This window comes from Euwallacea similis, chromosome 4 (genome assembly GCF_039881205.1).
Source record: "Euwallacea similis isolate ESF13 chromosome 4, ESF131.1, whole genome shotgun sequence".
Taxonomy (NCBI): Eukaryota; Metazoa; Arthropoda; class Insecta; order Coleoptera; family Curculionidae; genus Euwallacea; species Euwallacea similis.
In genome coordinates this window covers 2,176,676-2,189,920 of record NC_089612.1, presented here as the reverse complement: position 1 = coordinate 2,189,920, position 13,245 = coordinate 2,176,676, and the positions used below count along the sequence as shown (strand labels likewise).

The following is a 13,245-nucleotide window of genomic DNA, read 5'->3' as shown; positions in this document are numbered from 1 at the left end:
TGTGAGTGACTGACATAATGTGAGGAGACATAGGAGTAAGTTATTGGATGAGTGTGTTTCTCGGTGCTAGGAAACTATTTAGGTGTACTGTTTCTAAGCTGGACTGAGTGCGTTCATTACCGAAAATCTAGATGACCATTCAGCTGAATAAACAAAATATATTTATTAGAACGCTATCAACGAGGGTGATATAAAAAAAACTTGATTTAAGTAAAGAATTTATGGGTTAAGCCACCCATATACGTATAATTTCAGAAACAAGTTTCGACTTAACAACATCAGAATATCGGTTGAACAAGGTCATCCGACCATCACCCAGACAAAAAACGACCATTATTATTCCGCGCTGAAGAGAGAACGAGCATATATCGCTCAAATCGATTTTAATAACGAGCCCAGCCAAACTACTAACCAACCGAAACCGAGACAGAAAACATGTTGGAAACAAAAAACCATGGAACACACAAAAAGAGACGAAACAAAGACTTGTCAGACACAGTTGTTAACAACGTCTCGGCGTACGGGATCCGGCTACCTACACGAGCAAACAATCGAATCGATCCGGACCAATCGCCCAACGCAGTTGACAATCGATGCCGTCAGCGGCACAGCTGATTGGCCGATCGATGGGCCGAAGGGTGGGGCGACGACCCAACAGCCCGCCCCTCGAGATTTATAGCTCGCGGGGGAACTGAGGAGGGCGAAGCACCGAGAATGGGCGAGAGGCGACGGCGACTTAAATGCTTTCATGGTGATGTTACGTTCCAAGATCAATGCGTAAGAAGTTGCATAGATAAAAAGATTAGTATCAATACTGGGACTCTCGAAAATTCTTCAAGGTCGTGAGGAATGTAACCAATGTGTGGAAAATTAACGAGGGTTGAACGGAACAAAATTTATTCCAAAGCAGCGGACACACGCACTTCGCAGATAACATTCTCTCACATGTATTGTGCATAGGCGCTCAGACCGCAATCGTCGCATTGTCATTCGAAGGCCCCTTAAAATGGCGTTTTCCAATGTAGATGAGAGCAACTAGATTCGCTATCGTGAACGTTTTGTTTTTAATGTATTTGTCATGAGAAAATAATAGAGCTACAGTTATCATAATTGATTTTCGAGTAATTTGAGCCTTTTAAGACCGTTATGTGATTCTTTTTGAAAACAATTTTTCCTATATTCCCAACGGGAAAATTGAATTTTTTCGTATGGGACACACCGCATATTATGTGATTTTCTAAATTTTCCATTCACTAGAGTAAATTTATATTTATAAGTCCCTTTGCAATCTCCCTGAGTTTGTGAGAAATTGGCGAATTTAGGGGAGCACTCCCAATGATTCAGCAAAGTAGTTTTGACACTGCAACTGTCCAAAAAGTTGTTGAAGATCGAATAGAATAAAATTTACCAGAGCAAAGATCGATTGCGGCGCACACGAGCACACCGCAGATTAATCGAGTCATATTTGAAAGTCCCTAAAATGAGGGGTTTTCATATACAGTGCATACACTCACATCGCAAAATTGATCCATTACCATTCGAAAGTTCCTTAAAATACAGCTGCAATTCAGTATCAAGAACGTGAGTTTTTCCTAGCTTACCCTCTGAAGCATAGGCTTCAAAAATCGCATTAATTCCCATTTCAAAATGCCTGTAAATAAATCACCTCGTGACGGGACGAGGGAGAGAGAGAGCAAAAAAACGCCACCCAGCACCGAAAATAAAAAGCGGGAGTGCGTTGGGGATTGGGGGAGACACAGGCTGGCGCGCGCGGCATTGGGGAATACAACACACAATCGATAAGCGACGCGATTATAACGAATGAAAGGGGGAGGCCAACGAATGGGGAGCGGCAGCACCATCGTGCATCAGGGCTCGAAATTACTACCAACCTTTTCCTGCTGCATCTGCTGTTTCATGAGGATGGTCTTCTTCTTGTCTTTGCACCGTTTGTTCTGGAACCATACCCGGATCACCCGCGGGCTGAGACTAGTCATCTCCACCAGCTGCTCCTTCATTAGGGCGTCCGGCCGCGGGTTGGCGGCGTAGCAAGTGCGGAGGGTGTGCAGCTGTTTTTCGTTCAGAACTGTCCTTACCCTGGTGGGCTTACCATCGCCTCCACCGCCTCCACCAGCTGCGCTGCCGGACTTGTTACTCCGATGACCTGCGCCTTTGTGCGATCCGCTTTCCGAGCCCGAATCTAAAACAAATACGTCACTTTTTATCCACGTCATAAAATGTAACGATTGACAGCTGTCTTGTATAAAATGACAAGTCAAATACTAAAAAAGGATAAAGATATATTTGAATGTCTAAACGCGACAATATTTTGTTTATTACGATTGCCGCTTAATTTGACATTTCCCGGTTGACCTGACAGATGACGTTTTGAAAGGGTCAATTTTCGTTAACTTTAGTTGTTTTTGGTATTTTAAACTTTTGTTTTCGTTGTTCATCAACTTTTGCGGTAAAAATCTGTCCTTTTGAGAATTAAAATAGTGCTCCTGGTTATTCATTATCGGTGTCGTTGTTGTCAGTATAATACTTAAGGTCTTAAACAGTCGGTGTAAGGAGTTTGTAACGTCCCTTATCAACTATTTTGAAAAAGAATTGGAAAACAACGGACGTGTATTACCATTGAACTCAGTTAGAGAGGTAAATTGAATTTTAATATTTTAAAATTAAGAATTATAAACTCTGGTTTTAATTACCCTGTGGCGAATGCATTGAACTTGAGCTTGCCTGCTGTAAGTGAGGTGTCAGCAGCAATTAAAAGCAATGTGGGGCTACATTGAATAAATAAATAATTAAATAAAATAAAAATTATTATTATTATTACTTTTTTGTTCATTGATATGATAATTATTTGATCTGTATCTCATAATATTGCTAAATGCTGCTAAATACTGACGGCGTTGCACCAGACCTTGAAAATTCCTGCAAGACATTAATTTTGAAAAGATGTGGCATCACTGCTGATATGAAGCCTGTGACGTGAGCGAAAAGTTACACGATTTGTACTATATATGGTTCTCTGTGCACTCGGTGCACCAATAGGGGCTCTCAGTGTACTCAGTGCACCAATAGGGGCTCTCAATGCGCACGCATAACAGAGAGCATGCCACACACGAAAAATGGCGGCTCTCACAGCGTATAATTATTAGTTTTTGTCATATTTTAGAGCGATGCGGTCATTTTCTTTATGCTATATTCCCCAAAACCGTGTAAACATCATCTTTGGGGCGGCGGTTATTGTATCGTTATGGCCGCCATAACAGGCAATAATATGATCGGTAAATGATAGAAACATTCAAATATTCTAATTAGCGCTTTTTTGTCGCTCCCGGACCACACACATACATGAAATTTTCTTTTATTGCCGCTACTGGAGTTGCAAAAAAGCACACAGAAGAGAAAGAAACGTAAAAGCCACCATCACACACATTACGGACGGCATAAGCGTATTAAAAAAGTCCCATAACCAATCCAAACACAGTGAGCAAACACTAGATGTCCAGTTTCTTTTTCTCTTTATTTGTTTTGCCGTCTCTTTTGTTTACATTAATGGCCCGACTAATCAGGTCCTCTCTGTGAGGTCTTCAGTTGTGAAATCCTTCTCCTTTTTAAACGACAGGGACGTACAGATTTCTTATTTGAAGCCTATTTTATATCAGTATTAAATTGAGCGAGGAAGAAATGGGAGGTGTGAACAAACTTTCGCGTCGTCTGCACTGCGATGCTAATAAAAAACATAAAAGAGGGGTTGATAGTAAAATTCATTTTGTTTACATTTTCTTCATTCTCTACTTAGACCAAAACATCCACTTCTGCCGTGAAACACACTCACACCAAGAAAATCACTTGTGTACTAACTTTGACGGACACACTTACTCCCAAAAATACGTACTCGCTTTGGCCAGACGACTTTAATTTATATGATAAAATTGTCAACTGTAATTGAGTCTTTCGTTAGTGAAATGTGACGAACAAATTGAAAACTGGCCGCCTAACTATGAATTTACATGACAGTTTCGACAGCTATTGTGACAGTTATTTGATGTGCGACTTGTCTTATGATCCCATTTTCCTTTCGTGATGGTAGGAAATAAACAGTTATTTACCGAGATACGAAGTAATTTGTTGTTGCTGTCTACATTCTTTAGACTTCCAGGTCATCCGGTTAACCTCAGGAATAATGTTACACCGAGAAGCACACTCATTCCAAGAATTCACTGAAACCATGAGGCGCACTAACACCTAAATATCTACTTATATGTTGAAATGCACTCACCCTGAGGTAGACATTCACATGATGAAAGATATTCCCATTACGAACTACACAGACGCTCACATCAAGAAACATTTTTTAGTTAAGAAATTTGGTCGATAACCATTTTCTACTTTGTCGACGGCGGCTTCAAGTATTTGGACATTGAACCTGCCATCACATCTAACGGAATATGGCCAAAAGTGCGAGACAATGGAAATGTAAAACATGTAATGCTCTCGTTTAATTCGTTTAAAATGGATTTGGAAGCTACATTCTGTTCCACTTTTAGGTCTTTTCCGCTACATGTCCCGGCAGCTTTAGCGTTTTCATTTCACCAAATATTTGAACCAACCAGGACCAAGAAGAAGAAAACAGAAGTAACCGATTTCGAATCCGAAACCATATATTCGGTTTCCGATTCGAACTGCGTTTATTTCGATTTGTTTCTCAAAACCGAATTTGTTGTCTTGTCATCAACACATCACTGCTTTGAAACCTTTATTAAGGTTTTTATAAAATTTGTATTAGCCATCACTAGCATTACATGCGAAAGAAAAACACGAGTTTACTGAATTTGTTCATTTTATCAGACAGTAAAAAAAACTATGTAGACAATGTTAAGAATAACAAATACACCAATTTTCTACTCCCCCTAGTGGCATTAACTCAATGTCAGGTGGCTTGTCAAAATGTAAACTTATTTATTTTGATAACTTCTTACTCACACCTTTTCACGTTCAAGACCAGCTCAACCAGTAACATTGAAAAATAGGCTCGTTCAATGGTCCACGAATACCGAAGAACTTACATACTTATCGCACTTACACTGGCCCCAAGGCACAATCGCAACAAGGCCCATAATTCCGTGAGCAACATTTACACCCAGAACTGAGTTTGGAAGGATAAAAATCGCGTAGACAAAGTAAAAAATTGCCATATATCGATTTAATTTTTTCCGTGATAGCGCCAATTCAGAGTTAACCTATTTGCTATAACACAAAGTATTCCCAGGTATTCCTGGTTTGCGTCAAGAGCTTCAGTTCAGAAATAAGACAGTACCACTACTAACACACTCACACTAAGAAATCCACTCACACTTAACAACCTACCCTCCATGAATCGCACTAATTGTAAACCTAGAAACTCAGTTCCATTGTGAGACACATTTGCGTACATCTAGAAATATACCTTTGTTTAAAAAACAAACTAACCCGACAAGAAATAAACAGGTGCCTATTTCGTTCAAATCTTCGTTCTCAGATTTTAGTGACAGTTTTCACCAGAGAAAGTATGATGTAGACAATGGAAACAATATTATATACACATTGATTTCTTTCTCTCACTAATGGTCTCACCTATTGTGGACGATTAATTACTCTATTAGTGATTTAACACCATCAAACCTGCCTGTAGACAATGTAAACAATTGCTTTATTAATTCCTTTTATCGAATTATGCATACGTCTATGGTTCGGTCGGGTCGTCTAACCTAAATAGTTGGAGTGTTTGATCTCAACCAAGCCGAACAGTCGAAGAAAGCAGCCAAGAGGCCGGCGATCGCTGTTTACCGTGTCTTTATTTGGTTTAAAACTACGTCGAAGCCGGCCGTTTTACCTGATCAAATATTTACACGAACCAGAGGCTTAAACTTCAAAGGTTGCGTGTTTTTTCGTTCAAGATTGTGCGTTACTCTAGTTACTCCCAGAGTTAATGGATTAATAAATTGAATTACCCACACCACACACGTAACGTCCTGAAACAACGTGGACGTGTCCTTTTGATGTAAAATGCACAAAGCGCTTTTCTGTCTCGCTCCTAATCCCGACTGGCCATCGTTTCACGCCTCGCTAATCCTAGGCTAATGCCGGCGCTAATGGACGACGCAAATCCCCGCCGGGATTATACAAAAGACACCCCCGATTATGCGTCCTTTATGCGCTAAAACGCATAAACAATACTTACCACTCATGCAGCCCAATTCCGTCGAATTGCTGTTGTGGTTGTTGTTGCTCAGACTCGTGTTGTTGTTGCTTTCGGTGGAACCCGGGTGGGGGGTGGCTGGGCCCCGGGACTCCCCCTTTTGACCCTCGATCACATCATGATCCTCTTTGCAATACAAGGCGCCTCCTTCGCGCAACGCGAACTCATCGCCGGGCACCAGTTGCCGCGCGCACTGGCAACACCGGAAACACTCGATGTGGTAAATTTTGCTTTTCGCCCTCATTACGAAGTCGCTTTTACTGAACGAGTTGCCGCATTTGTCGCACTTTGTTCCGAATAATCTGAAAACCAATAAAGCATGTTACAACTCTCACTCACACCCTGGATGTAATTTCTAAACTCGCATTACGTTCTGATTGCACTAAGGTGCATTCGGAACAGTTCTGGGTTTTGATATGTTTACACCAGAACTGCCGGGATTCGCTGACCTTTCAGCGTAAAATTTGGGGTTTGTTCTGACTGATTCATAGAAATACACGCATTACGGGTGGTCTAATGCAGGTGTACCGCATCTTTTCGCCGCTTCCCAAACAGAAAAACTTAAGAAAACATAACCCGAGACGCGGTGTAGGATTTCCCGAGCGAACGCCACCCGCAGACACCATTCGTGCATCTTCCTCGCAGCTCGAAATGACATGTTGTTTTTGAATGAAAAAACAACAGTCAACGATTGACACTATAATGAAGACTATACAGCGAATACTCACTTAACATAATCACGTTTGCAGTAGGTTTTTCCATCTCGCACGAAACACGTACAGCTCTCGTCCAGGAACATGTGACACTCCTGGCACTTGAGGCAGGCCGCATGCCACTCCAGATCGGGGGCCACTCGCAGGATGTACTGGTCGTGGATTTGGCCCCCGCAACCTACGCAGTGACTCAGTCTTCGGGGTTTTTCTAAAAAAAAAAAGGAAAACACCGTTGTGAGATCGAAACGCGAAGTTTGTGATCAGGAATAGAGCTGCCTGAAGTCGCTCTGCTCAGATCAGTTTAGGTTACTCATCGGAAACTCTCTATGAGGTGCAATAGGTTGAATTTGTTATGGGCGCTTTCAGAGAACGGCAACACTGTAGAGTTTCCTTGGATTTTTTAAATTTGAACTGGAATTTTAAATCTTCAATTTTCAATTCATGTCGAAGTAAATTGCTAGAGAAAAACAGGCTGCAAACTTTAGCTGTAAGTGTTGCGGCCTGCAGTATTTGACCGCAGAAAATTTCCTAAATACGCTCACTCTTTTGATTTCATCAGTTCTTACTATTCCGGTGCAGACTTCGAAAATCCCTTAAAGCAATTTACGGTGAAATAACAGTGATAGTGGTTATTAAATTTTTAAAGTCGTTTTCAACCGTCGTTGAAGGACGCTGATTTAAGACGGCCAAATGAAGTTCTGGAACTTTCTAGAAAGTTTCTTTTAAGCTTTTAGATTCCGTGGAAGGCACTGGGATATTTTGATGCTAGATATACTTCATCATTGATTTTTAAAATGCTGAATGAAATTTCTGAATAGTCAAGCAAATTTACGAAATTTTTAGAATCTATGAAACGCATTAGCGCACTTTGTTCCATTAGGAAATAAATTTAAGATTAAGAATAATCAACATTTCACTATATTTTTAACACGTTTCCGACTCTCTTCGGTACGATAGTAATATTTGAATCACTGTCTTGAAATTCTCGAATTTTCTAGACATTTTCTGGATAATTTCCCGTTTTCGTAGTGTATGGAATAAACCGAACGTACTAAAAAAATCGCCATTACGCCACGCTTATTTTTCCAAATTTCTTCTTTTGTTCATTGATTTCATTGTGATTCAGATTCTAAATTGGCATCTGGATGACGCAATTGTGACTTATTAATGACACGTTTTACTTTGCGCAATGATTACCATGCAGCATGTTTTAATTATGCAGTGCTGCCATCTTGGGATAAATGACCAAACTAGGTGGCGGGGGACATTCAATATTGAAATGCGCTCAATTAGGGCCTGAAAACTGAATCGACGAAGAGCGAATTAAATTCAGGCGAGGTTTCCACGTTGTTATTTTGGGAATTAACTTAATTATGTAATCGAAATGATGCAGATTTTCTTGAAAAATCGAGGTTTGAGCAACTAACGTAGACATTGGAACTAATGAAAATCAAAAGGAAAATGGAGAAACATTACACACCCAAAATGAGGGACCAAAAAGCTTTATATCAAGTCAACATACACCACAAACCCTTCTTTGCTGCCCGCAAAACATGGGATTTTCTTGACCGCACTTTCGTCGCCAGCGGCCCCATAAATGCTTTGAAATTCTCAAAGTAATCCGAGTGTTTTCTCCATTATTAAGCAAGCGGTCGCGCCAAAGTATAATTTTTAATAAACAGTCTGGTGAAATTACGCTATTTAATCTAATTAACCGTCATCAGATATGATAAGCCCTATACGGGCATCATACACGTTTTTCCGTTAAATCAGTGCGCCTTGTCGTAAATACTTTTCAATTACCCTCGTTAGTTTTAACTGCGATTTAATAAGACGGATTTAGGTGCAAGAAAACTGTTACTTTTCTTCATAAATTAAACCGCCATTTAAGCTTGTGCGTCCTGCATCTCGTATTAGATTTATTTCCTGCGCTTCCATTTGACGACATCGTGAAGGTAATTTCCAATGAAATTTTGCTTGTTTGCTGCTATGAACAGTGGTAGCGATGGAGATTCAAACTTTCAAGGGATGAGATAAGTTTTAAGCCTCTTCCGAAAGCCCTTCGGTAATTCAGTAAAGGCTTTTTCCGGGAATTTACCTACTTGCTATCTTCATCTTTAGAGCTGAGCTGTGGGGTTACTAACAGACTGCCGAGCGAGTAAGTAAGTTATCCGAATGGAAAGTTACAGTAATTTTTTTAAAATGTCCGTTTAAATACGTTTTCTAAATTTGGATTGTAGTTTTCTCAAATGTGGCTGTACTACGCCACTGTTTCTGCGCTTTTGAACCTGCAAATTTTACCGTTTATTCACAATTCTGGCATCATTCAGCCCAAAATTCATTTGTGTAGAATGTCTACTTTGGTAGCTGCAATTTTTCAAAATTTCCGACTTCTTTAAGAGCTTTCCAACCGCGAAGCGCAGTTCAAATGTGGCTTTACTACGCCACTGTTTCTTTACTTATGAACCTGCGAATTTTACTGTTTATTCACAATACTTTTCTGATTATTCAGTCCGAAATTCACTGGCGTAGAATATTTACTTTGGTAGCTATAATTTTCCAAAATTTCCGACTTTTGCAAGTTTTCCAACTGCGAAACGCAGTTCAAATGTGGTTTTACTACGCCACTGTTTCTTTACTTATGAACCTGCGAATTTTACTGTTTATTCACAATACTTTTCTGATTATTCAGTCCGAAATTCACTGGCGTAGAATATTTACTTTGGTAGCTATAATTTTCCAAAATTTCCGACTTTTGCAAGTTTTCCAACTGCGAAACGCAGTTCAAATGTGGTTTTACTACGCCACTGTTTCTTTACTTGTGAACTTGCCAATTTTACAATTTATTCACAATACTCAAGGCATCATTCAGCCCAAAATTCGTCGATGTAATACATCTACTTTGGTAGCTACAATTTTTGAAAATTTCCGACTTTTGCAAAATTTTTTCAAGCGTGAAGTGTAGCGACCCTAAATAGGGCTCTGCCACGCCCCTGTTTCTGTGCTTTTGAACCTACAAATTTGAACATTTATTCACAATAATGGCATCGTTCAGTCCGAAATTCACCGATGTAGATTAATTCACTTTGGTGGTCGCAATCTTTCGAGACTGGGGGAGCAGGCCGACGTTTCGACTGCCATTCGCAGTCTTCATCAAGGCTATTCCGTATGTGGGATAGGACTGTCACCGTCATAAGTCGATTAGCCGGCGCTCCCCGAAAATAACACAAATCTAAGCGGAAACAGGTACTTTTCGGCTTAGAGCTGTGGAAAGTTTGAAAGTAGAAAAATTCACTGGATTCGGTAATATCAAGTCTTCTTCCAACCCGGTACCAAAGACTTTCTACGGGATAAATCCTCCCGGTGGTCAAAAGGTTCCTCTTCCGCTGCACGAAGAAACAGCCCTATATGCGGAATAAAAATAAGTGAAGAAGGGTGATTTATGGGACCCATCGAGCGGTGTCAAGTCGGCGACACGGTCCGAGGCGCCGGCCGGCGTTGAGGTGTCGGTGTCTGGTGTCGCCCGGTTCGAAAATTTACTGTTTCGGGGCTCATCATTAAATGGCCCGAATTACGACTTTTTCGAAGGATGGCCTAACAGTTTTAAATGCCCATGTCGATTCGATTCTTGCCTACGAATATATTTAGGGGAGAAATGACATAAATAAATAACTAAAGCTGTCGATTGGTAGCTGGTGGTTCTCGCCTTGTACGGGGGCCCCCAGACGGGCTAAGTCGCATTATGCCGGACCTTAACGAGGTAAACACGACTTTTATTTGTGATAATACCCCCTTGAATATCGGGTTGTTGTATAATCCCCGTTCGAGTTGGTGCATTCTTCGGGCCGTGGCGCCGCTCTTATCGGCTGCCGGCCTCGTACAGACGTCGACCCCTGAGCGCATCCTCCGCCTTTCACTCTGTATCTCTCCTGGGATTTTTCTAAGAGGATTTCGGTCGTTGTATGTTTACTAAATTCTTTAATAGCTCTCGGGGATTAAGGGCTTAAATGGTAGACGTTTGTTGGTTTGAAGTCGAGGCAACTAGGAAATTGGCAGGTAATGATCGCCGGATTACAGGAACGTCAGTGAAGTGAATTTGTAAACAAAATAGACGCGATTTCTGCCCGTTGACGTTTCGAAACGCCACTTGACGGTCCTGTCACCGGCCAAAAATGCAAATTGACATGCGCTGATTGGAGGAACTTGCGCAGAGAGGACAGTACAGCGACCATTTTTCGCGTGTTAGTGGTGAATTCGGGCACTCTTGTCGGTGCGCACTCAGTATGATAAAACAAACGTAAAAAAAGTGAAATGCCGCGTATGCAAGGAAAAATTGAGACCCTGTATGCTGTAGTCTAACAATGTTGAAATGGCGCAATTTTCTGCATCTATTCTAAAATAATTTAAAAGTGCTTTAATCCTGAAAAAGGAAGCTTGGAAAGAGCAAAACTAACACTACCTCAAGGGAATACACAATATTCCTATTTTGTTTTTATGCCGTGGGAATAGAGTATAGTAATATTGCTCTCTGTGCTTTGAACGTGTACCATTCCGATTGAAAAACACCACTTTTGCTCAGTCAACAAAGTGACATGGGCTGTGTGATTCTGGCTAAGAATAAAACATTTTCAAAAGTTAGTACCTCTAGAGAGGGACTATTCTATCGCGATTTTTTCAGAATATCAGTGATATTAATTTTGGTCATAATGGACATAACGAGAGAAATATAGTGAGACATCTGAATATCGAAGAATTTATTTGATATATAAAATTATTTTGTGTGGCAACAGGGCGCCGTTCTTTTGTCACATTAATCATGGCGAATGTCAGAATTAAAGCATGAAATGTTATTTGTCATCTGTCATCAAATGCTGCGTTGCCACTGTCGCATTTCTCTTCTTAATATGAATTGTTCTGTTAGAGCGGTATCTTCGGGTTCTAAGATTACTGCAGGTAAAACCTGTAGCAGGGGCAGCGTTGGACTAAACCAAGTGTTCGTGAGAACATAAAAATGATCTTACAAACCTTTCTAAAACTGCGTTATTAGTATAACCATTGCTACAAAATCCGTAACAAAAATAACAAAATTTGCCTTCAATCTTTGAGCTGTGACAGTAGTAATGCCGCATTTGATTATAGATGACATTTAATGGTTTTGCCATTCTGCGACAGGTTTGACATACGCCGTGATAAACTCTATAACGCTAGAACGACGCCCTGTGGTCAAAAAGCTTTTCCAACTCTCTACGGAACATATAAAACAATCAAAACACCTCGAACCTTATAGAGTCAACTTTTTTTGTGAGTAAACCGAGAACTTTGTCCGGCGTAGACGCACCATTAACGGAACCACTTGAACGTTGAATGGCAAATTCCGGCTCAATGGGCACACAGCGGGGGTCTTGTGGTCCTATTCACTGTCAGAAGGTCATAAATACCGAAAAATGAAGTCATTGCTGCCTTGTTATATACGCCTCCGGTTGTTACCTGACCCTACCACGTCTGGACAGTATTTACAAATTACTTGACAGGTATCGTATATCATTCTGTATGGTCCACGTGACATATTTGGTCCACCATGACTCAGTTTATATTGATGGTTGAGTTTTTAATGATTATACAACTAAAAATGTCTGATTAACTGACTTTTCTCATATTGCTCCTTTTGACAGATTGACATTTTGTTCAATCGCGTGACAAATTTGGACCAATGTCATGCAATTTGTATTGATGGTTGCCTATATCTATCATTGATTGTTATAATACCAATAGCTACTCACTTTTCACCACATATTTCTACTCGACGAAAAGGGGGAAACAAGAAATGGGCGCTACATAAACACACAGTGGATGCGTTTATTTCTCGTTCCATTACCGGCTTTTAGGTTAATTCGTTGCGTCCGCTGACTGATAGGAACATAAATATTATTCTAGAACATGTGTCGGCGGTTTTTTATTTTCATTTCTGAATCAATATTTACGGTCTTTTTTCCATTTGGGCCTCCGGCCCCAGATTTTGCCCGATTATTTTCGGACAAATTTCTAGTCGAGTTTATAGTTTGTTTTATGTACTTGTCAGGGTTCCATTTAGTTGTCGACGATTGATTTGTGCGGAGAAGATTGAGTGGAAATTGCAGTTGGTGATAATCGATTCTGTCGGGTTAAAATAAATGTTTTTCCTCAAAGGGCTGTGTGGAGCCAGTTGAAAAAAATCCATCGTAGCGACGATGTCAAAAGATGACACGTACGTCAACTGGTATCCGTCATTAAATGCGACATTGC

The 13,245-nt window shown here is 40.5% G+C and overlaps 1 protein-coding gene across 2 annotated transcripts in view; it reads right to left on the bottom strand.

Annotated features, from left to right (window-relative positions):
• The window catches only part of tup (LIM1_Isl and LIM2_Isl domain-containing protein tup), a 32,673-nt gene that overhangs the window by 2,725 nt on the left and 16,703 nt on the right, over window positions 1-13,245 (bottom strand). For both annotated transcript variants that reach the window (XM_066389803.1, XM_066389804.1), the window contains exons 2-4: window positions 6,979-7,171; window positions 6,233-6,552; window positions 1,893-2,200 (exon numbers count right to left, since the gene is read on the bottom strand). In XM_066389803.1, coding sequence (XP_066245900.1) covers window positions 1,893-2,200; window positions 6,233-6,552; window positions 6,979-7,171 — 821 coding nt within the window. The remainder of the gene's footprint in view (window positions 1-1,892; window positions 2,201-6,232; window positions 6,553-6,978; window positions 7,172-13,245) is intronic.